The following is a 22,714-nucleotide window of genomic DNA, read 5'->3' on the forward strand; positions in this document are numbered from 1 at the left end:
TGCCTCTGCAGACCTCACCCGGGCCCACTCCCTGCGCTGCTCGCTTGCTCCCTTCTCGCTGGCCATGCTGACCTCGCTGCCCTCCCGCTCATCCACTCCAGGCCTTGAGTGCTGCGGTTCCCCTCCATGCAAAACACAACTCCTTGATCTCTGCATGGCTCACCCCTTGCTATCATGTAGATGTTGCTTCCAATGACACAGACAACCCGCTCTGTACACCGTCAAGTTCACCCTTCAGAGGCATCCCCTCACTTTACTCTCACACTCTCAACGTGTCATTAACATGTATTCAGCAAGCATCTCTCTCCCTCACTGAGACGTGCCTGGGACCCATCTGTCTGTTCACTGTGGTTTGCCTGGTGCCTAGCTCTGTGTCGGTATCTAAATATTTGTGGAACAACAAGGCAGACCTTCTCCTTACCGACCCACAAATGCTCTTTCAGCCCTGCGGGTCTGGTGGAAGACCTCTCCATCCTCGTCAGGGACACACCCCTGCGAGGACTTCGCTGTTGACAATGGTGCCTTCTTGAAGTCACCTCCATTTCCACGCTGGCCCAGTGGGGCCAGGATAACGAAGCTGCTTTAGCATAAATAATTTGCTTCCGAGGTGTAAGAAATGGGGAATATTTTTAGAAGGCCTGCCCTCCTAGGGGAAGTAAATGACTTATGAAAACGGGATTTTTCAAAGTGGCCTTCAAGAGAAAAGGGAGCCGTGTGTGATGGCCAAAATGGAATTCTATGAATTAGTGCGACTCATTATTCTGGCCGTGCGCACACAGACACACACACACACAGGCACACACACTCACTCGCTCACTCACTTTTCCTCCCTGCCTTCCATTTCATGGTCTTAGCTCGAATCTGAAATAAAACCATCGCAGCCCTCCTCCCCTGGCCCTCAGCGGCGGCCTGTCTGATTGGATCCCTCCCACAGCCCTGAAGACCGGAGCTTCAAGGAGGAAGCTGTCGGGGACACGCTGAGCCCTCGCCTCTTAAAGTGCGCGCCGTAAGTTACCTTGAAATGTTATTTTATTTTATTTTTTTAAAGTATTTTAGGTTCAACAGACACTTGGGTTCCTGTTAACAACTCATTTAAGGAGAAAGTGGGGGGAAGGCATTCAGATCAAGGCTCCTTTGACAACACGAACCTCCTTACTTTGAATCCTTACACTGGGGATCGGATGAAAGATATCGCGGAAGCGCAGATGGGCAGGCGCGGGTGAGAGAGGACAGATGTTAGCCGCAACGGGGACGCGGGCATCTTGGGACGGTCTTTGTCTGGCCAGTAATGGAGAATAGATTTTGGAGGGAGGGGGCGAGTTGGAGGCCCAGAAAACCAAGACACAAAAAACCCTACTTTTGTGGCCATTGTATTTCCACTGGAGTCTTGATCTACGGAAGATGTACTGTGGGGAACTAACAAGGCAACCAGCTCCTTTGAAGAGGCACGTCTGCAAACCAAGGTCTGGAGGAGTCATCCATTGCTGACTCCTTGGGTTCTTTCTCCCATTGTCTACAAAATCTGGCCTCCAAGCGGGCATGGATCTGTCTGCCCATCACTCCTGAAGCCCCAGACGACTGGCTCTGGACTCCTTGTCTGGAAGGTCATGGTAGCTTTCCATTGTTCACAGGCTCAACTTCCAAGTCCCAGGCTGGTCCTCCGTGAAGTGAGTTGGGTGCACTCTGCCTTACTCCCCAGTCCCCACACCTACCATGATCTCTACTCCCATCACACCCGCATCCTCGCCCATCCCACTTCATTCTTCCCTCTTCCATGGAAGGCCCCCTTCTCTGAGCAGTCTCTTCTCCCCCTGGCTGTCCAAAGTCTACACATCCTGGCAGACCTAACTCCCAAGAGCCTCCTGAGACTAGCCCATCCTCATTGAACTCCTTGGTGAGTTCTCACACACTGATTCCAAATGCATTCGACCCACCTCACTGATTGTCATTCTAGTTTACTCTCCCCAGAGGACTGTCAGCTTCCTTGGGTTAAGGATTCGGCCTTGTAGGTGGCAGCACAAGGCACAGGACATACAGAGTGGGCCCAAGAAGTGCTGGCCTCTTGTAAACTGGGAGAAGTGGCCAGGCTGTGGGCAGGAGAATGCAGCCTCAGCACCTTCTCCTGGGGATTTTCCATTCCTGAGGCTGGGGAACAGGACTCAAAAGGGGCTGCCACCCTCTGCCAACTGCTCTAGAGAACTGATGATCCCTGGGGCCAGACTAAAACTCTCAGCTTCTCAACGTTGTTTCAACTCTTTCTGTTCTGTGACAGCTCACTCCATCGATAAAGAATTGTTAAGTGGCCCACAATGTGCCAGGCACTGGTGGATATGCCAAACACTGTTCCCCATTCTCTTAGGACTTACCATGAGTTGAGAGCCAAAGACAAGCTTGATTACAGTTGTGATAAATGCAGGGAAGGGTAGGTAAAGGCTGCTCCAGGAGTATTCTGATGGCCCTAAAATTGCTTCTCAAGGACATTGTTTTCCACGTGGTGGGTGTGAGCCAGCTGTGCAGCTGTGGAGGATGTTGAAAGCCCTGAGTTGTCTTGATGGACCTCTTGATAGGGTGCTCAGTGTAGCGAACTGATGGAAGGTCAGTTCTCACTGAGAGTCTCTGGTGAGGCCGGTATTCTGAGAACGTATTGCCAGAAGCAGGGCTTCAATCAGACTGAGGCCAGAGAGGCTCCGGTGTTCTCTGATGCCAAGTACTGTCTCCTGTAAAATGAGGCCCTTCTCCCAAGTGCCATGTCCTTCAAAGCCTCACTAACGTCACCCTAGTGGTAATCGATTACTCCCTCTCTGTATCTATCTCACGTCCTTGATTTTTCTGTTAATGAAACTAGTGAGCTACCTTGTATCATGGCTTCTTCTGCAAATGTTCATCCACTCTACCTCACGGAGAACTTTAGGGGAATTAGAATTACATCTAGTTCTCTGGGTAATAAGGATTCTAGGTGAGGGCATAAACCAGGTACAACAAGTGTCTGGCAAGCATGCTATCACCTCCTAATTCAGTGGCCGTGACAGACATTATTAATCAATCTTGATTAATTTCATTTAATCTCATTTATGGGCTTCTCTGGTAGCTCAGCTGGTAAAGAATCTACCTGCAATGCAGGAGATCCCAGTTAGATTCCTGGGTCGGAAAGATCCGCTGGAGAAGGGATAGGGTACCCACTCCAGTATTCTTGCCTGTATAATTCCATGGACAGAGGAGCCTGGCAGATTACAGTCCACGGGGTCACAAAGAGTCAGTCAAATCCAATTGAGCGACTTTCAGTTTCACTTTCAATCTCATTTCTGCTATACTTAAGCAGGATTTAAAAGTACCTTCTCAGAAACATCTTCTCTGATCACCCTCCAAAGGAGGTAATCCCTTCCCCAATTGTTTTCTATGAATAAACCCATTCTTTACAATGCTTGTCACACTTAGCCATTATGTATTTTTAACTTACTTAATGCCTGTTTCCCCAACTACCCTAAACTCCATGCAGTGGAATTATGTCTGGTTTTGCTCATCACAGAATCTCACAGCTAAGCAATCTTTGTAACATAGGAACAGCCGAGTAAATGTTTGCTGCAAGTTGACTGAATACTTTAGGCCATGAATGATTTATTAAAGAGAGAACCCAGGCTTCCTCATCAAAATGTGTGTCTGTGCACACATGTGCTCAGTCATGCCCAACTCCTTGTGATCCCATGGAGTGTAGCCCACCAGACACCTCTGTCCATGGATTTCCCAGGCAAGAATTCTGAAACAGGTTGTCATTTCCTTCTTCAGGGGATTTCTTTCCAACCCAGGCATCGAACCTGCATATCTTGCATTGGCAGGTGGATTTTTTACCGACTGCGCCACTTGGGAAGCACCCCCTCCTTGTCAAAAAACTTGGGATGAATCCCAACTCTGCAACTTCCTAACCAGGTGCACTTAGCCAGTCCTGCCTTTCTCCTGGCCAGGGCTCAGACTGGTTAAGAGTTTAAGCTGTTAAGGCCTAAACCTGCCATCTCAGGGGTTTCCTGCAGATCTGGGACAAACCCTGTCCCTTTGAGCTTGGTAACCATGGAAATTTGATCTTGAACCTGAGAGTTGGTTTACTTTGGACCTAGTGGGCTGGGGGTCAGTGTAGGCTCAGGAGACGTGTCCTGGGGGCAGGGAGCAGAGTTGCAGCTCCTACTCTCCCACTTGGGTCTGTGGTGGGACTCCCTGCAACTCCTGGGACCCTTTGGGGTGGGGTCCTCGGCTCCCAAGGACTGGGCTCTGCTGGCAGGAAGCGTGGACTTGACTCTGGCCCTTGATTATTGAGGATGCAGTAGTACCATTCTGCCTGGATCCTAATTTCCTCTCTTCCTCTTCCTCCATCTCCCTTCTACCAAGGTGGGGGTGGTGAGAAGGATGCTGTGAACCCCCCTTTGTTGCTTCTATGGCTGGGGCCAGATGGCCCCCTCTGCTCTGGAGATGTGAGTCCTACCCTCTCAGAGCCTATTTCTCTGCAGACTCACCGTGCTCTGACCATTGAAGCCTGCCTAATGCGTCCTGGGGGAGGCAGATGCCTTAGGCAAAGCAGGTCCCCTGGCCCTGCAGCCTGTGGGAAATTGCATGTGTTTCTGGGGAGCGGAGTGGGGGATTGGGGATGGCCCTGTGGGGTGGTGGGCCCCCGCCTGGCTGCCTGCACCCCCACCCGCCTCAGCTGGGGTGGAGGGCAGTGGCCATCAGGAGTCCAGTCTTTCTTCTGGAATGGCAGGCCCGTGATCTCTCCCCCTGGGGGACCAGTTAGCTGGGGGAAAGTGTGTCCTTCCAGCAGAGAAACCAAGCAGAAAGCCCAGGCAGGCTGGGAGCAGGCAGCCCTTGGGTCGTTTCAAAGGCTTTCTCTTCAGCAGAACTGACTCCACTCTCCTGCTTTTGCCTGGCCTGCCCTTCCTCCCATCTGCCCGGTGAGCTTCTACTTATGCTCGAGATCCAATTCACACGTCACCTCCTCAGAGAGCCTCCTGTGACTCCTCCAGCCGAGGTTACTTGCTGCCTCTTTGGGTTCCTACCCTCTTCGTTCCTCTTCCATTAGGGGTGGGGGGTGCCCTCAGCTGAGTAGTTACTAATCAGCTCTGACGTCTTACCTTCTGCCTCTAGACAGCGAGCTCCAAGGGCATCATCCTTGTGTGAGCATCTGTTCTTTCTGCTTATCTTACCTCCTAGTGCGGCGCTTGCAGCAACCAGTCCCGTGATGGCCTCTGTGACTCTCGACTCCCGACCACGGGTGGTCCCCTCCCACAGTAAATAAGGCAGAGCTGTGTGACCAGCAGATGTTGCGTTAGTGATGGTGTGTGTGGCTTCAGAGGTGGAAGCATCAGGGGCAGGATGCTCCTGCCTTGCTCAGAGGTGGTTGGTGCCATGTCATCAGGATAGGCGAGCGGCCCTAGGGAGAGAGACCAGCGTGGAGAGGAACTGGACCTCCTCCCCGTCACCAGCACTCACCAGCCACCCATGTGAGTGAGCCACCTGGGCAGCGGGTCCTCAGCCCGGGCCACACCTTCAGATGACCTCAGCTGACTGACTGCTTGATTACAACCTCAGGAGCCATGCCAGCCAAGCTGCTCCCTGATTGCTGACCCACAGAAATGGTGAGACAATCTCTGTTAATTATTGTTGGAGGAAAACCCTTCCCCAGCAATAGATGACTGACAGCGACTTCACTTTGACTTTTCACTTTCATGCATTGGAGGAGGAAATGGCAACCCACTCCAGTGTTCTTGCCTGGAGAATCCCATGGACAGAGGAGCCTGGTGGGCTGCTGTCTATGGGGTTGCACAGAGTCGGACACGACTGAAGCGACTTAGCAGCAGTAGCAGCAGCAGCAAGGCCCCCAGATCCCCTGGGGGAACTACCTTCTCCCTTGTCCGCTGCATGTGGACTTGTTGGAACCGTCTGTGAGGGTGTTGCATCTTCCCTGGACCAAGGGATGCAGACCTGATCTTGGAGAAGACAATCAGACCCTGAAATCTGTCTGTCAGGCAGAAATACCAGATCAGGAAGTGGTTAGGGTGATCCTAGTAACCACTTGTGGAGAAGGCAATGGCACCCCACTCCAGTACTCTTGCCTGGAAAATCCCATGGACGGAGGAGCCTGGTAGGCTGCATGGGGTCGCTAAGAGTCGGGAATGACTGAGCGACTTCACTTTCACTTTTCACTTTCATGCATTGGAGAAGGGCATGGCAACCCACTCCAGTGTTCTTGCCTGGAGAATCCCAGGGACAGAGGAGCCTGGTGGGCTGCCGTCTATGGGGTTGCACAGAGTCGGACACGACTGAAGCGACTTAGCAGCAGCAGCAGAAACCACTTGATACCACCCACCCCCACATACACACGTGCTTTTTGTGAGTGTGTCAGAGTTGGTTACTGGCAATCAAATAACGTGGACTGGCACAGCTACCTTGCAGTCATCATCCCCCGCCCACCATGCCGAGAGCACACACCATTCCGTAAGTGTTCAACCATTGTGTGTAGGATAAAAAAAACCTGGACGTATGAATGCTGTCAGGGCTATCTATGGTGAGTTTAATTTGTGTTTTGTTTGCACTCTTGGAGAAGTTAAAAGCCTGAGAATTCTGTGTGCTTGGCTCTCTGCATTTCTCCCTCCACACCTTCCTGGAGGAGAGCAGCCCTGGGTTACCTGTGGCCAGGCCGGGAGCAGCAGGTGTCTGCAATCCGCGGGCCCGCCTGCCTTGGCCTGGAAGCCTGGGCTCTTTGAGGTGAGTTCTGGGGTGACAAGAAAGCACAGGCAGGAAAAAGAGGGCCAGCCCAGCCTTGACGGCCAGCACGGCCAAGATGCACAGGTACCTTTGTTGCTGTCAGCACCTTGGAGGTGCCAAGCCCCTTCTGGGAGAGCCAGCAGTGTGGCCCATCTCAGGAGGCAGGACTGTGGCTGTGGGGCCTCCCAGCAGAAATCCTGGAGCCCACTCGGTGCAGAGCCAGTGGAGCTGTCCACCTGCAGGGCACCTGTAGGCTTTGTGGGCTGTGACCCCTATAACTCAGCAATGAATAGTGTAGATTGGCACCAGTCTGCACCTGTACCACTCTAGGTAACGTCTGGGCTCCTGGGGGAAGCCCTACCCATGACTGAAATGGAATTTCCCACCAGACCAGCAAGGCAGAGGCACAAAACTTAATCCACAAAATGAATTCATAATAATTGAGGAAAACATTCCATTTCTTTTGCACCTACGTTTGTGGAATAAGACTCAAAGCTACTAGAATGTCAGCTCCATGGTGGAGGGAACTTTTCTTTTTCTTTTATTTATTATTGTATTACAGGGTTTGGTACGCTGCCCAACACACAGTAGGTGCTCAATAAGTATTAATGTATAAAGGCACAGGTAGAAAATAAAGTAGTGGGCCGCCCAATAAGTGCTCTGCTTCCTAGGTGGCATTAGTGATAAAGAACCTGCCTGCCAGTGCAGGAGATGTAAGAGATATGGGTTTGATCCCTGGCTTGGCAAGATCCTTTGGAGGAGGGTGTGGCAACCCACTTTAGCATTCTTGCCTGGAGAATCCCGTGGACAGAGAAGCCTGGAGCGTTACAGAGGAGCCTAGCGGGTCACACAGAGTTGGACATGGCTAAAGTGACTTACGAAGAAGGCAATGGCAATCCACTCCAGTACTCTTGCCTTGAAAATCCTATGGGCGGAGGAGCCTGGTGGGCTGTCGTCTATGGGGTCGCACAGAGTCGGACACGACTGAAGCGACTTAGCAGCAAAGCGACTTAGCAGCAAAGCGACTTAGCACACAGCATGCAGCACTACGTGCTAGAGACTTATGGAAACTCCCTCGAGTTTCTTTCCACGACGAGCCTAGAAACCTGGTATTCTCAGCCACATTTTCTCTTCCTTCCTTTCTTTCCTTCCCTCCTTCCTTGCTGTCTGCCTCCTCTCCTCCCCGCTCCCTCTTTCCTTCCTAATCCCATTCCGGCTGTCCCAATGCATTTATACATGTTCTTACAGTGCACTGTTTAGACATATCTTTAGTGTATATGATGGTTAGCGTGTCACATCTCATCCCACTCCCCACCTTTCCCCCCACCACATTTTGCCATCCACCATCCCTCGTGTGGAGGGCCTCTAGCGCCCAGCTACCCCATCAACACTGAGTGAATATCCTCGAACGTGTCTCCAGTGACAGACCTTGGGAACATACACGCAGGCGCAGAACTGCTGGTCACTGCAGCGTCTGTGTGTGACTTCACCAGGACGGGCGGCGATGATCTACAGTACCTACATCAAGGTTTGAGGCTTCTTTCATTTCCATATCTGGACCAATCTTGGCGTTCCGTGGCTAAGTAGTATTTTCTTGTCTCATTAGGTATAGAGTAATTCAGGGAGTTGGTGATGGACAGGGAGGCCTGGCGTGCTGCGATTCATGGGGTCGCAAAGAGTCAGACACGACTGAGCGACTGAACTGAACTGAACTAATCTCTCATTGCTGCTTTAAATTGCATTTCCTTGCCTTCACCTGGGGGGCAGGGAAGAATGGCAGCTTCAGAGAAGTGACATGCCCAGGGGCTCTCAGCTGGTGTTAGAGCAGCTGGGCTTCACCCGCCCACTCTGGGTTCAAGCTGCAGACGCGGTCCAGCGGCCCTCGTCTGGGCTGAGGGCTCTATCCGCAGCGGGTCACACTTGAGCAGATGCGCGTCTTCCGCTGTGATCGAGCCCCACCTGGTGGGGCTGAGAGGGAACTGCCTCTGTAGCGGGGACGAGAGCGGACGGGAGGGGAGGGCACCTGAACTGATTACTTTTCAGGCTCTCCTTGATTTCTGTTTTTAAATTTTTAAAATTGAGATATAATTGACACACAACATTATATTAGTTTCAGATGTACAACATAAGCTTTTCTTGTGATGAGAACTTTCAAGATCAACTCCCAAATACACAGTACCCCATCATCAACCACAGTCACCATGCTATACGCTAATCCCCGAGACTTATTTATCTCATGACTGGGAGTTTGGACCCCTGCCACTTCCACCTTGCAGGTGAAGAGAAGCTGAACTGTGTCTATTTTGAGGCTTCTATTGTTTTTAGCAAATAAAACTAGAACTCTCACCAAAACATTTAGTATACCTTTTCTTAAAGGGACTTTCAATAAAATACAATATACCAGCATAAGTTATGACCAACCTAGACAGCATAGTAAAAAGCAGAGACATTACTTTGCCAACAAAGGTCCATCTAATCAAGGCTATGGTTTTTCCAGTAGTCATGTATGGATGTGAGAGTTGGACTATAAAGCTGAGTGCTGAAGAATTGATGCTTTTGAACTGGTGTTGGAGAAGATTCTTGAGAGTCCCTTGGACTGCAAGGAGATCCAACCAGTCCATCCTAAAGGAGATCAGTCCTGGGTGTTCATTGAAAGGACTGATGTTGAAGCTGAATCTCCAATACTTTGCCACCTGATGAGAAGAGCTGACTCATTGGAAAAGACCCTGATGCTGGGAAAGATTGAGGGCTGGAGGAGAAGGGGACGACAGAGGATGAGATGGTTGGATGGCATCACTGACTCAATGGACATGAGTTTGGGAGTTGGTGATGGACAGGGAGGCCTGGCGTGTTGCAGTCACAAAGAGTCGGACACAACTGAGCGACTGAACTGAACTGAGCATAAGACACAGATACCAAAGGTACAGCTCAGTGAATTTTCACCAGTGAACACTTGTGTAACAAAGGCTCAAGGCACCCCTTCCAGCCCCTCCTGCCACCATCCTGACTCCTAATGCTGGAGATTCTAGATTCCTTTGCTGGATTGACTGCTGTATACTTGGAATTAGACATCTGTTCCTTTTTCTGTCTTGCTGTTTTTGTACAATATTGTGTGTGGATCATGCATCCATCTTCTGTACAGTATTCCATTATGTGAATATACCACAAGTTAGCTTTCTCACTGTTGATGGATATTTGGGCTGATCTGAGAATTTTGGCTCTTTTGAATAAAGCTGCTATGGACATTCTACCACAGATTTTTGTTGCAGCTAGGTATACAGTTCTATTATGTTTGTGTCTAGGAATGGAAACTAGAGAAGGAAATGGCAACCCACTCCAGTGTTCTTGCCTGGAAAAGCCCATGGACGGAGGAGCCAGGCAGTCTACAGTCCACGGGGTCCCAAAGAGTTGGACACGACTGAGCCAATTCACTATATATAGGAATGAAAACAATGGAGCGTGGGGAAGGTGTACATTCAACTTTCGTAGACACTGCCAGTTTTCCAAAGTGGTTGTGCCAAGTTGCCATCCCAGTGGCTGTGTGGTGTAGGTTGCTCTGCATTCTCCCCTACCCTTGTCCTGTTTTTAGCCATTCTGGTTGGTGTTAGTGGTACTGCTTAGCATTTTTATTTTTTAAAATTATCATCATTATTATTTTTGGGCTGCCCTGGGTCTTTATTGTGGCACGCGGGCTCTTTGTTGCAACCCTTGAACTTTTTCTCGTTGTGGCGCCCGGGCTTCTCTCGTCGCAGAGCAGGGGCTCTAGAGCATGCAGGCTCAGCAGCTGTGGCACACAGACTCTAGAATGCGTGATGCCTAGTCTTTAATTTGCAGTCCTGATGACTAATGACATTTCTTATGTTTACTGGTCACTTGACTAATCTCTTCTGTAAATTGTCTTTTGGCCACTTTTCTGTTGAGTTGTGTCCTGTTTCCTTACTGAAATATAGGACTTAACACATGTCATCTGGATATGAGCACATTTTTAGAAATATTTTCTCCCACTTGGGTCACTTGCCTTTTCACTCTCAGTGATGTCTTCTAATGAGTAGAAATCCTGGCTTTTACTCTAATATAATTTATTAATATCTTCTCTTACTATTAGGGCGTATTGTGTTCTATTAACATTTTTTCTTTGCCTATGCCAAGGTCATGGAGATTGTCTTCTGTTTCTTCTAAAAGCTTTCACAGTCTGCACCCATCTGGAACTGATTTTTGCATCTGGTGGGAGGCAGAGGGTCAATACTTTTTCCATATGGATATTTAACTGGCCTGATTTATGGAAAAGATCCCCACTGACGGCAGTGTCACCTTTGTCATAAACCAGGGGATGGCACCTGTGTGAGTCTGTTCCTGGTGTATGTGCCTGTTTCTTTCAGAAAATGCAGTGTCATGGTCCCATACATGAGGTCATTTCTGAGTTTAAACTATTAGAATACAGCATGCAGCAGGTGGGATTGTCTGGCTTGAGCTTGCTGACAAGCATTACTTTTTCTTTGTTATCTTGGGGTTCACTGGGGCTCATTTGACCAGAAAGTCAGGAACCTGACTCAGTGCTCCCTGTAAGGTTCCTGGACCCCCAGAGGAACACTCATGGGTCCCTAGAAGCTGGGGTGAGGCGAAGTCTCTTCCCATTTCCCCATCCATGCTGGACCCCAGGGAAGCCTACACCCAACCATGCAGGGGCACCTGGGGTCTGAGAGGTGGGGTTCCCATAAGGACTCCCCACCTGAGGGTCTAGGAGCACCAATCAGCCCCTTGAGGATGTGGCATTCCTCTCAGCAGGGGCTGGAGCTGCCCTCCTGCTAAGATTACTTTACTTTGTGCAAAGGGGTTGCATGTTGATAAGAAAATCCAGCAACCAGGGCCTGGGGGCGTGGTGGTGGGGGACCATCTCCTGGAGGCCCTGGCTCTCTATCTCAGAGAGTAGCAGCTCTGGTCCTGAGGCCACCAACCTGGGGCCCAAGCTCTGGGATGTCCCCTGGCAGTAATGGGCAGTGTGGGCAGCAGGGTATAGTGGGAGGGCTGGGTCAGGGGTGTGGGTATCACAGCTCTCATGAGCTCAGGGAGCTCTAGATGAACTCCTCGCCCCTCTCTAGGCCTCTAACTCCTCATTCTGGTCTCTCTGTGTCGTGGGTTGCATTGTGTCCCTAAAAGGATATGTTGACGTCCCAACCTACTGGAACCTAGGAATGTTACCCATTCGGAAACAAGGTCCTTGCAGATATAATCAGGAAAGATGAGGTCATGGCTGGGCCCTAATTTAATCTGGTTGGTGTCCTTCCAGGAAGAACAGAGACATACAGAGAAGACAGGCATGTGAAGATGAGGACAGAGATTGGAGTGATGCTTCCATGTGCCTGGGAGCACCTGGGATCACCAGAGGCTGGAGGAGGAGGGGAAAGACCCTTCTCCAGAGGCTGCAGAAGGAAACTGGTCCTGCTGACACCTTGATCTGGGACTTTCATCCTCCAAAACTCTGAGAAAACAAAGGTCAGTTGTTCTCAGCCAGCCACTCTATGGTGTTCTTACAGCAGCCCTAGGAAACAAACACAGCCTGTGTCTGGGCTGGCTCTGCCCACCTGTCCATCATCACATCGCTCTCCTGGTGAACACCTGTCAGTTCAGTTCAGTCACTCAGTTGTGTCCCACTCTGTGACCCCACGGACTGCAGTACTCAAGGCTTCCCTGTGCATCACCACCTCCCAGAAATTGCTCAGACTTTTGCCCATCGAGTTGGTTATGCCATCCAACCATCTTATCCTCTGTCATCCCCTTCTCCTCCTGCCTTCAAATTTCAGCCTCAGGGTCTTTTCCAATGGGTCAGTTTTTCACATCAGGTGGTCAAAGTATTAGAGCTTCAGCTTCAGCATTAGTCCTTCCAATGAATATTAAGAACTGATTTCCTTTAGGATGGATTGGTTTGATCTCCTTGCAGTCCAAGGGACTCTCAAGAGTCTTCTCCAACACCACAATTCAAAAGCATCAATTCTTTGGTGCTCAGCTTTCTTTATAGTCCAACTCTCACGTCCATACATGACTACTGGAAAAAACCATAACTCTGATTAGACAGACCTTTGTCAGCAAAGTAATGTCTCTGCTTTTTAATATGCTGTCTAGATTTGTCATAGCTTATCATCCAAAGAGTAAGCATCTTTTAATATCATGGCTGCAGTCACCATCTCCAGTGATTTTAAAGCCCAAGAAAATAAAGTCTATCACTGTTTCCATTGTTCCCCCATCTATTTGCCATGAAATGATGAGACCAGATGCCATGATCTTAGTGTTTTGAATATAGAGCTTTAAACCAGCTTTTTCACTCTCCTCTTTCACTTTCATCAAAAGGCTCTTCAGTTCCTCTTCGCTTTCTGCCATAACGGTGGTGTTATCTGCATATCTGAGGTTATACATATTTCTCCTGGCAATCTTGATTCCAGCTTGTGCTTCATCCAGCCCAGCATTTCACATGATGAACTCTACATATAAGTTAAATAAGCAGGGTAACAATATACAGCCTTGACGTACTCCTTACCCAATTTGGAACCAGTCCGTTGTTCATGTCCATTACTAACTGTTGCTTCTTGACCTGCATACAGATTTCTCAGGAGGCAGGTCAGATGGTCTGGTATTCCCATCTCCTGAAGAATTTTCCACAGTTTGTTGTGATCCACATGGTCAAAGGCTTCGACACAGTCAATAAAGCGGAAATAGATGTTTTTCTGGGACTCTCTTGCTTTTTTTTCTGAGCCACAGTAAGCTCCCAGTCTTGTTTTTGCTGACTGTATAGAGATTCTCCATCTTTGGCTGCAAAGAATATAATCAATCTGTTTTGGTATTGACTATTTGGTGATGTCCATGTGTAGAGTCTTCTCTCGTGTTGTTGGAAGAGGGTATTTGCTATGATGAGTGTGTTCTCTTGGCAAAACTCTGTTAGCCTTTGCCCTGCTTCATGTTGTACTCCAAGGCCAAATTTGCCTGTTACTCCAGGTATCTCTTGACTTCCTACTTTTGCATTCCAGCCCCCTTTGATGAAAAGGACATCTTTTTTTTTTTTTTTTTTTGGTATTAGTTCTAGAAGGTCTTGTAGGTCATCATAGAACAATTGAACTTCAGCTTCTTCGGCATTAGTGGTTGGGGCATAGACTTGGATTACTGTGATATTGAAAGGTTTGCCTTGGAAACGAACAGAGATCATTCTGTCATTTTTGAGATTGCATCCAAATACTACATTTTGGATTCTTTTGTTGACTATGAGGGCTACTCCATTTCTTCTAAGGGATTCTTGCCCACAGTAGTAGATATAATGGTCATCTGTGTTAAATTCACCCATTCCAGTCCATTTGAGTTCACTGATTCCTAAAATGTCGGTGTCACTCTTGCCATCTCCTGTTTGACCACTTCCAATTTGCCCTGATTCATGGACCTGACATTCCAGGTTCCTATGCACTATTGTTCTTTACAGCATCAGACTTTACTTCCATCACCAGTCACATCCACAGCTGAGCATTGTTTCTGCTTTGGCTCTGTGTCTTCATTCTTTCTGGTTATTTCTCCACTCTTCTCCAGTAGCATTGGGCACCTACTGACCTGGGAAGTTCATCTTTCAGAGTCATATCTTTTTGTCTTTTCCTACTGTTCATGGAGTTCTCAAGGCAAGAATGCTGAAGTGGTTTACTATTCTCTTCTCCAGTAGACCACGTTTTGTCAGAACTCTCCACCATGACCCGTCCTTCTTGGGTGGCCCTACATGGCATGACTCATAGTTTCATTGAGTTAGACAAGGCTGTGGTCCATGTGATCAGTTTGGTTAGTTTTCTGTGACCAACCACAGAACACCTGCCAGTGGTGGCCCATTGAGACCACTAGAGCCACTGAGACCACCGAGAATGCTGATGGAGACTCCCACCTGACCAGCCCAGCTGAATCCCTGGCCCCTGCCCAGCTCATTTTAGGCACACTCAACAGTTACTCCAGCCAAAGGATGGCTCAGGGGCCGTCCTTGACTCCTCTCCCTCATGCCTGCATCTAACTCAGTGACAAATTCTATCAACTCTGCCTCCAAAGTGTATTCTTGGTTCTCAGTTCTTTGCTTCCACCATGATCACAGTATTTTAAGACTGCAACTGCTCTTTCTTGAACTACATGACAGCTTCCTGTGGTAGGTTGATTGAAAAAAAATGGCTATAATCCTTTATTCCCCTCTATGTGCAGACCCTTGGCAATGTGGCTTTGCAGTGCCTTCCTTGTACAGGCAGTCTCCTTCTCCACCCCGAACTCTGAGCTGACTTTGGAACTTGCTTTGGCCACTGAGAACATGTGGTGACAGCATGGTGAGTGTGCCAGTTTTGAACCTAGATCTCAGGAGACTCTGTGCACTTTCTGGAACACTGCCACCACCATGCACACAAGCCCGGGCTAGCCTGTTAGAGGGTGACGTGCACAGAGCGGGGACTAGACATCCCAGCCAAGGCCACTGTAGACCAGCCAACCCTCAGGAAATCACTAGCTAACCCACAAACACATGAGCCCAGCCTAGACAGGCCAAGCCTGGCCCGTATAAGAATGGTTCAATGGCCAGTCAACTCACCAAGAATGAGGTTCTTTAAGTCAGCAGCCCTCAACCATTTTGGCTCCAGGGACCAGTTTCATGGAAGACATTTTTTTTTTTCCCACAGATTGAGGGAGGGTGGGAGATGGTCTGGGGATGATTCGAGCACCTCACATTTATTGTGTGCTTTATTTCTACCACTATTATTACATCAGTTCTACCTCAAAGCATCAGGCATTAGATACTGGAGGTTGGAGACCTCTGCTCTAAACCATGTTTTGAGTAATTTGTTATGCAGCCATAGCTAACTGATACACCTCCTTAACTAGTCACCAGGCTCTCCCTTCCCCTCTCACAATGTTCTCGCCTCTCAGAAACAAGAGTGATCTCTCCTCTATTTATCACCCTCCAGTGATTTCTTGTTGCAATTGAATGAACTCCAAACTCTGGACTTCAGACTCTGCTCTTTAAAGCTTGACTGATTCCCTCCTCTCCTTCCTCATTCTCCTTCAGTCACAGTGACCATCCTCTCAGTCCCATCCATGTGCCTTTGGTCTTGCTGTCCCCTCTGCTGGAGCAGACCCTCCTATGTCTGCACATGGCTGCCTCCTCCACAGCCATGTATTAACTCAAATATTTCCTTGGAGACGCCAGTCTAGCCAAAGACATCCTTCCTCCCCATCCTTTGCCCAGTTCTCTACTTTCATTGCACCCTTTTTATTTCCTCATCAGTTGCTGAAAGGTGTTGAGGGACATACTAACTCCTTTAACTAGAACATAAGCTTCCCTGGTGGCTCAGATGGTAAAGAATCTGCCTGCAGCACAGGAGACCCAGGTTCAATGCCTGGGTTGGGAAAATCCCTTGGAGGAGGGAATGGCTACCCGGTCCAGTAGTCTTGCCTGGAGAGTTCCTGATGGTCTACAGTCCATGGGGTCGAAAAGAGTTAGACATGACTGAGTAACTAAACGTGAGCACAAGGCAACAGGAAAGCAGGAACGGTGTCTTTTTTGGTTTAATGCTCTATTCCCAGTAATTATAGTTCCTGGCATATAGTGAGTGCTCAATAAATATTTGCTAAATGAGCAAGCCCAAGAGGAAAAAAACAATCTTTGTGGCATAGCTTACAAATCCTTTGTAAGCATATGATTTCCTGCTGCTCTTCTCGTCAGTTCTCTGCACCACGCAGACAGACTACCTGCAGTTACTCCATCACGCTGCCCCTGACCTCAGAGCTTTCTGTATACGCTGTTCCTTTGGCCTGCCCTTCCTTCCCATACAAAAATATTGGTGACCATTTCATCATCATTGCGTTAGAAGTTTTGTCCTTCAAGAAGCTTTTCTTAAAAATTTTGGTGTTAGCAGATGTAAATTATAATATATAGTCCTACTGTATAACACAGGGAACTATATATTCAACATCCTGTGGTAAAATGTAATGGAAAAATGTATATATGTAAAATAAAATGTATATATGTATATATAAATACATAAATGTATGTATGTATATATGTATATATAAAAATGTATATATGGATATATAATTCTTGCTGTGCAGCAGAAATTAACACAACTTTGTAAATCAACTATTTGTTGTTGTTCAGTCCGTTAGTCATGTCTGACTCTTTGCGACCCCATGGACTGCAGCAGACCAAGCTTCCCTGTCCTTCACCATCTCCCAGAGTGATGCCATCCAACCATCTAGTCCTCTGTCATCCCCTTCTCCTTCCACCTTTGATCCTTTCCAGTATTGGGGTCTTTTCTAATGTGTCAGCTCTTTGCATCAGGTGGCCAAAGTATTGGAGCTTTAGCTTCAGCATCAGTCCTTCTAATTTCTGTTCTTCTAAATTCACGATTGCTTTCCTTTAGGATTGACTGATTTGGTCTCTTTGCAGTCCAAGGGACTCTCAAGAGTCTTCTCCAACACCACAGTTCAAAAGCATCAATTCTTCAGCATTCAGCCTTCTTTATGGTCCAACTCTCACATCCATACCTGACTACTGGAAAAACCATAGCTTTGACTAGCCGGATCTTTGGTAGCAAAGTAATGTTTCTGCTTTTTAATACACTGCCTAGATCTGTCAACTCTACTTCAATTTAAAAAGAAAAGAAGGGATGGATTTGCCTGGTGATCCAGTGGCTGAGACTCTGCACTTCCAATGCAGAGACTCTGAGTTTGATCCCTGGTCAGGGAACTAGATCCCACATGTAACAACTAAGCTCATATATGCTGCAACTAATATCTGATACAGAAAATTGCATTTAAAAAGAAAGAAAGGAAAAGAAGAGAAGCTTTCCTCTGTGTCTCCCTCCCAGCCCATGGTGGGGTCCTCTTCCTCCAGGTCTCCCTAGGCTCTCCACACGCTCACTGCTCTGCGCTGATTGACTGGCTACTCCTCTGTCTTCAGGACTGTATACTCCCGGCTGGCAGGACCTGCCCTCTTAATGACTGAGTTCCTGATCCACCCATAGGACCTGGTGGGATTCTGTAAATATGTGATATGATCAGAGGCAGATGAAGCAGGTGAACTAAAGTTCTGCTCTTTCCCTGGTGGTAGATCCAAACCTTTGAAGCGTCAGGGAGAATGTGGACTCTGGTGGATTTGAGGAGCTGGGTGATGCAGTGGAGATAGTTACTGGAGTGTTGGAATCACAGATGTGCTTCTATGAATCACCTGACCACTCCATCAGGTGAGAGAGCTCCAGATTAGAAGTCGGAAGGGTGGCACCTCCCCTGGCCCCTTTGTGACACCAGAAAAGCTGGGCTTGCCTCTCCCTGAGCACCTCCCTGCATCTGGGCCTCCTAGTGAGTCATGGACAAAAGGCTGATGTATAGCTCCAGCCCTGCAGAAAAGGAGCCAGCAATCTCAGTGGACCACAGGGGGAATACAGAAAGCTTGCCATATAACACAATTGGTGAGGGGAGAGAAAATGAATGAATGAATGCAATCCATAGCCATCTTAGAGTCAATCCTTCCTGAGTTCCAGAAAGGAACTCGGTCTTTGGCATCTTGTTAGAAAACAGGGCTAGACCCATCTTCATTAATGCATTTTAAGAGGGCTATGGAAAGGAAACTGGAGAAATAATCAAATGGAACTGTATGCCAGAGAGCTGAAAAAAATGGTCATTGTCATATCAGAGACTGCTCTTATTGATGCATCTGACATTTAACTTCTCCGGGCCTTTCATCTGTTCATTTGTTCCTCAGTACACATCCTCCAGAATATGAATATTTATCAGACAATGAAGACCAGCTTCTCCTCTCTTTCCACTGTGGCCCAAAGGAGAGAAAATAGGCTCACACTGCAGCAAGGGAGAGGCAGATTAGACAGGCAGAAGGACTTCCTGGAGGCCAGGACCCTTGATGCAGGAAAACAGTTGGCAGTGCTTCATGTAGACCACTGAGTCGGCAGGACAAAGTGGATGTCTCTGAAGATGCTTGTGGGCTCTGATTTTAAATGAAACAACATGGATAAAGTGCCTGTCACTCAGTAATGCTCAGGAAATACCTTTCTTTCCCATTTTTGAAGAGCTGGTTCTCCCCAAGAACAGGTACTTACTGGAGAGAAACTATTACCTAATCATTTACAACTGGTTTCTTGACATTCTGGCTGTGGCTTCTGTCTAGGGATTACCAGGGTGTGGTGCTCTGCGCATGTGTTTCTGACCTGCCTGCAAGCCTAAGGGTCTCTGCCTTCCCTTAGGAAGTCCCTCAGTGGGGACTTGAGTGGGTGCAGGGTGGTGGGCAGGAGAATTGGAAGCCTCTAACTGTAATCTGACTCCTAAGGGCAATGACTCTCAGCGGAGAGAGCCACTCACTTCTGAGGGGTCGCTTTGGAGCTGTGAAGTGGGGCACGGAGATTTAAAAAGCATGTGGTGGAGACTTCCCTGGTGGTCCAGTGTCTAAGGCTCTGCACTCCTCCAGCAGGGGACAGGGGATGTGAGTTCGATCCCTGGTTGGGAACTAGATCCTACATGCTGCAACGGAGTGTGGATACTGCAACTGAAAACACCATGTACTGAAACTAAAAAAGGAAAAAAGAAAGGATCCCGCATGCTGCCATTGAAAGATTCTGCATGATGCAACTAAGACCCAGCACAATCAAATAAATAAATAAACAAGTATTTTTAAAGTAAATCCATATTTTAAATAAATAAAAAACATAGTGTAGGGGCGAGGTGGGATCCAAGCCCTTTTTGAATATGGAAGCAGAAAGTAAAGCCTGGCTAGTGAGGCCCGTCTGGAGCATGGCCACATGTCACCCTCTGGGGTGAGCGCTAGCCCCTGGGGGCTGAGGGACAGTTTAATTTTTGGACATATCACAAAGGCCAGGGGTTTAGAATCAGCATCCTAGACTCAACACCAATCGGCCCCGTTTTCAGGACACCTTCTGAGGAAGCCAGGGCTGGGAGGGCTGAAGCTGCTCCTCGTCCACCTCAGGAGCTGTGGGAGCAGCACGCGTTTGCTGAGCTCCTGTGTGTCATTGTCTGTGCTTTTGCTTCACACATAAACTTCTGTTTCTTTTTCTCAGGATCCTCCCTCAGCAGGTTCTGTCATTAGCCCCATTTGACAGATGAGGAAACAAAGGCCCAGAAAGGGAAGGTAACTTGCCAAAGTCACACAGCTAGTCAGTGGGGCCGTTGGCATTTGACCTTACTCGAAATGCTTGCAGGGGTGTCAACTGGCATTTGCTCCATGGTGGGAAGGAAGTGGCTCTGAACCGTCCCGCGGGATTTGCCAGAGACTCCACCACAGAACGGGAGACGAGGCGAGGACAGTCTTCCATCCCAGCCTGCTGCTTCTTGCCTGTGTGCCTCTGAGCCAGCTCCTTGCCCTCGGTGACTTCTTGGAGTAACCCATGTTTACCTGAACAGACTCCTCCCTCTTCCATTCTCCCAATCCACTCTCCACCCTGCACACCAGAGGACCAGCTTCCCACAGAGTCATGTTCCCCATGAGACGTGGTGGGGATGGTTGGACAGACCTGGAGTGTGTGTGTCCCTAACAGCCCCTTACCAGGTTGTTCCCCGTGAAATCCCTCTGGAGACCCTTGCTGTTGTTCAGCCACTAAGTTGTGCCTGATTCTTTTCAACTCCATGGACTGCAGCATGCCAGGCTTCCCCGTCCTTCACTATCTCCCAGAGTTTGCTCAAACTCATGTCCATTGAATCGCTGATGCCTTCCAACAACCTGATTCTCTATCACCCCCTTCTCTTCCTGCCTTCAATATTTCCCAGCATCAGGGTCTTTTCCAATGAGTCAGCCCTTCACATCAGGTGGCCAAAGTATTGGAGCTTTAGCATCAGTCCTTACAAAGAATATTCAGGATTGACTGCCTTTAGGATTGGCTCGTTTGGTCTCCTTACAGCCCAAGGGATTCTCAAGAGTCTTCTCCAGCATCACAGTTCAAAAGCATCAATTATTTGGCAGTCATCCTTCTTTATGGTCCAACTCTCACATTCATATATGAGTATTGAAAAAACTATAGCTTTGACTGTATGAACGCTTGTCAGGAAAGTAATATCTCTACTTTTCATGCTGTCTAGATTTGTCATAGCTTTTCTTCCAAGGAGCAAGTGTCTTTTCATTTCATGGCTGCAGTCACTGTCTGTAGTGATTTTGGAGCCCAAGAAAAGAAAATCTGCCACTGTTTCCATTTTTCCTCATCTATTTGCCATGAAGTCACAGGACCAGATGCCATGATCTTAGTTTTGTCAATGCTGAGTTGTAAGCCAACTTTTTCACTCTCCTCTTTTATCTTCATCAAGATGCTCTTTAGTTTCTCTTCACTTCCTGCCATCAGGGTGGTATCATCTGCATATCTGAGGTTATTGATATTTCTCCCGGCAATCTTGATTCCAGCTTGTGCTTCCTCCAGCCCGGCGTTTCTCATGATGTACTCTGCATAGAAGTTAAATGGGCAGGGTGAATATATACAACCTTGATGGACTCCTTCCCAATTTGAAACAGTCCATTGTTCCAGTTCTAACTATGCTTTTCGACCTGCATACAGGTTTCTCAGAAGGCAGGTAAGGTGGTCTGCTATTCCCACGTCTTTAAGAATTTTCCACAGTTTGTGTGATCCACACAGTCAAAGGCTTTAGCATAGTCAATGAAGCAGAAGCAGATGTTTTTCTGGAATTCTCTTGCTTTTTCTGTGATCCAGTGGATGTTGGCAATTTGATCTCTAGTTCCTCTGCCCTTTCTAAATCCAGCTTGAACATCTGGAAGTTCTCAGTTCATGTACTGTTAAAGCCTAACTTGGAGAATTTTGCACATTACTTTGCTCGTATGTAAAATGAGTGCAATTGTATGGTAGTTTGAACATTCTTTGGCATTCCCTTTCTTTGAGATTAGAATGAAAACTGACCTTTTCCAGTCTTGTAGCCACTGATGAGTTTTCCAAATTTGCTTGCGTATAGTGCAGCACTTTAACAGCATCATCTTTTAGGATTTGAAATAACTCAGCTGGAATTCCATCACCTGCACTAGCTTTGTTCACAGTGATGCTTCCTAAGGCCCACTTGACTTCACACTCCAGGATGTCTGGCTCTAGGTGAGTGCTCACACCATCGTTTTATCTGGGTCATTAAGACTTTTTCTGTACAGAGACTGGAGACTTTGGACTCCCATTTCTCACTTCTAAAATTTCTTTTCTAAGGAGTGTTCTTTGGGAGGTGGGGAGAAAACCCATAGTTTCTCCTGTGTTGGTTCTGACTTGATGACAAGGACAAAATACTACATCAACACAATGATGCAAGCAGTCTAGCCTTGTTTCCTAATTGCTACCGTCTAAAGGGGGTGGCCCAGGTCTGAAGGGCCAGTGTGGTGTACCAGAGGGTGGCATCTGGAGGCTGAGGATCCAACAGCAGAGGGAGCTCGAGGCGGCCAGGGAGAGGGGCTCTTTAGAGGGCTACACTGATGTTTTGGTTGAACACCTTTTTAGCATCTATCTCTCCTTCGATCATGTGGGGGTGGATGTCCACATTCATTCCCGCATCCTTGCACAGCTTGAGCAAGGTTCGAATGTTGTTCTTGGATAACCTCAGGTATCTGTGCAAGACAAGGCCAAACAGGTCAGTTGAGGGTGGAGTCACCGCAGCTCCAAACTTTATTGAAAAGAGCTTAGATTTAAGCAGCGTCAGTGTGGGGACCTCTGTAAGGACTGGCTCTCCAGACATTTCTGGAGCTGACAGAGGTCTCATAAAAGACTTGGTGGGAGTTTTTACCGGCATAACTCTTTAAAATTTGTTTTTAATTGAAGAATAATTGCTTTACAATGTTGTGTTGGTTTCTGCTGTACAACATGGATCAGCCGTAAATATATACATACCCACTCCCTCTTGAGCCTCCCTCCCACCCAGCCACCCCATCCCACCCATCTAGGTCATCACAGAGCGCTGAACTGAGCTCCCTGTG

General features: G+C 48.1%; 1 protein-coding gene across 1 annotated transcript in view; it reads right to left on the reverse strand.

Annotated features, from left to right (window-relative positions):
- Nucleotides 1-22,050: 22,050 nt before the first annotated feature.
- The window catches only part of LOC104991429 (chromosome unknown open reading frame, human C16orf78), a 16,977-nt gene continuing 16,313 nt past the window's right edge, over nucleotides 22,051-22,714 (reverse strand). Inside the window, 2 exon segments of the mRNA XM_010843891.1 lie at nucleotides 22,051-22,331; nucleotides 22,333-22,348. Of these exon segments, the coding sequence (XP_010842193.1) occupies nucleotides 22,284-22,331; nucleotides 22,333-22,348 (64 nt within the window). The 3' untranslated portion in view covers nucleotides 22,051-22,283.

Source organism: Bison bison, unplaced genomic scaffold (genome assembly GCF_000754665.1).
Source record: "Bison bison bison isolate TAMUID 2011002044 unplaced genomic scaffold, Bison_UMD1.0 scf7180017864192, whole genome shotgun sequence".
In the NCBI taxonomy this organism is placed as follows: domain Eukaryota; kingdom Metazoa; phylum Chordata; class Mammalia; order Artiodactyla; family Bovidae; genus Bison; species Bison bison.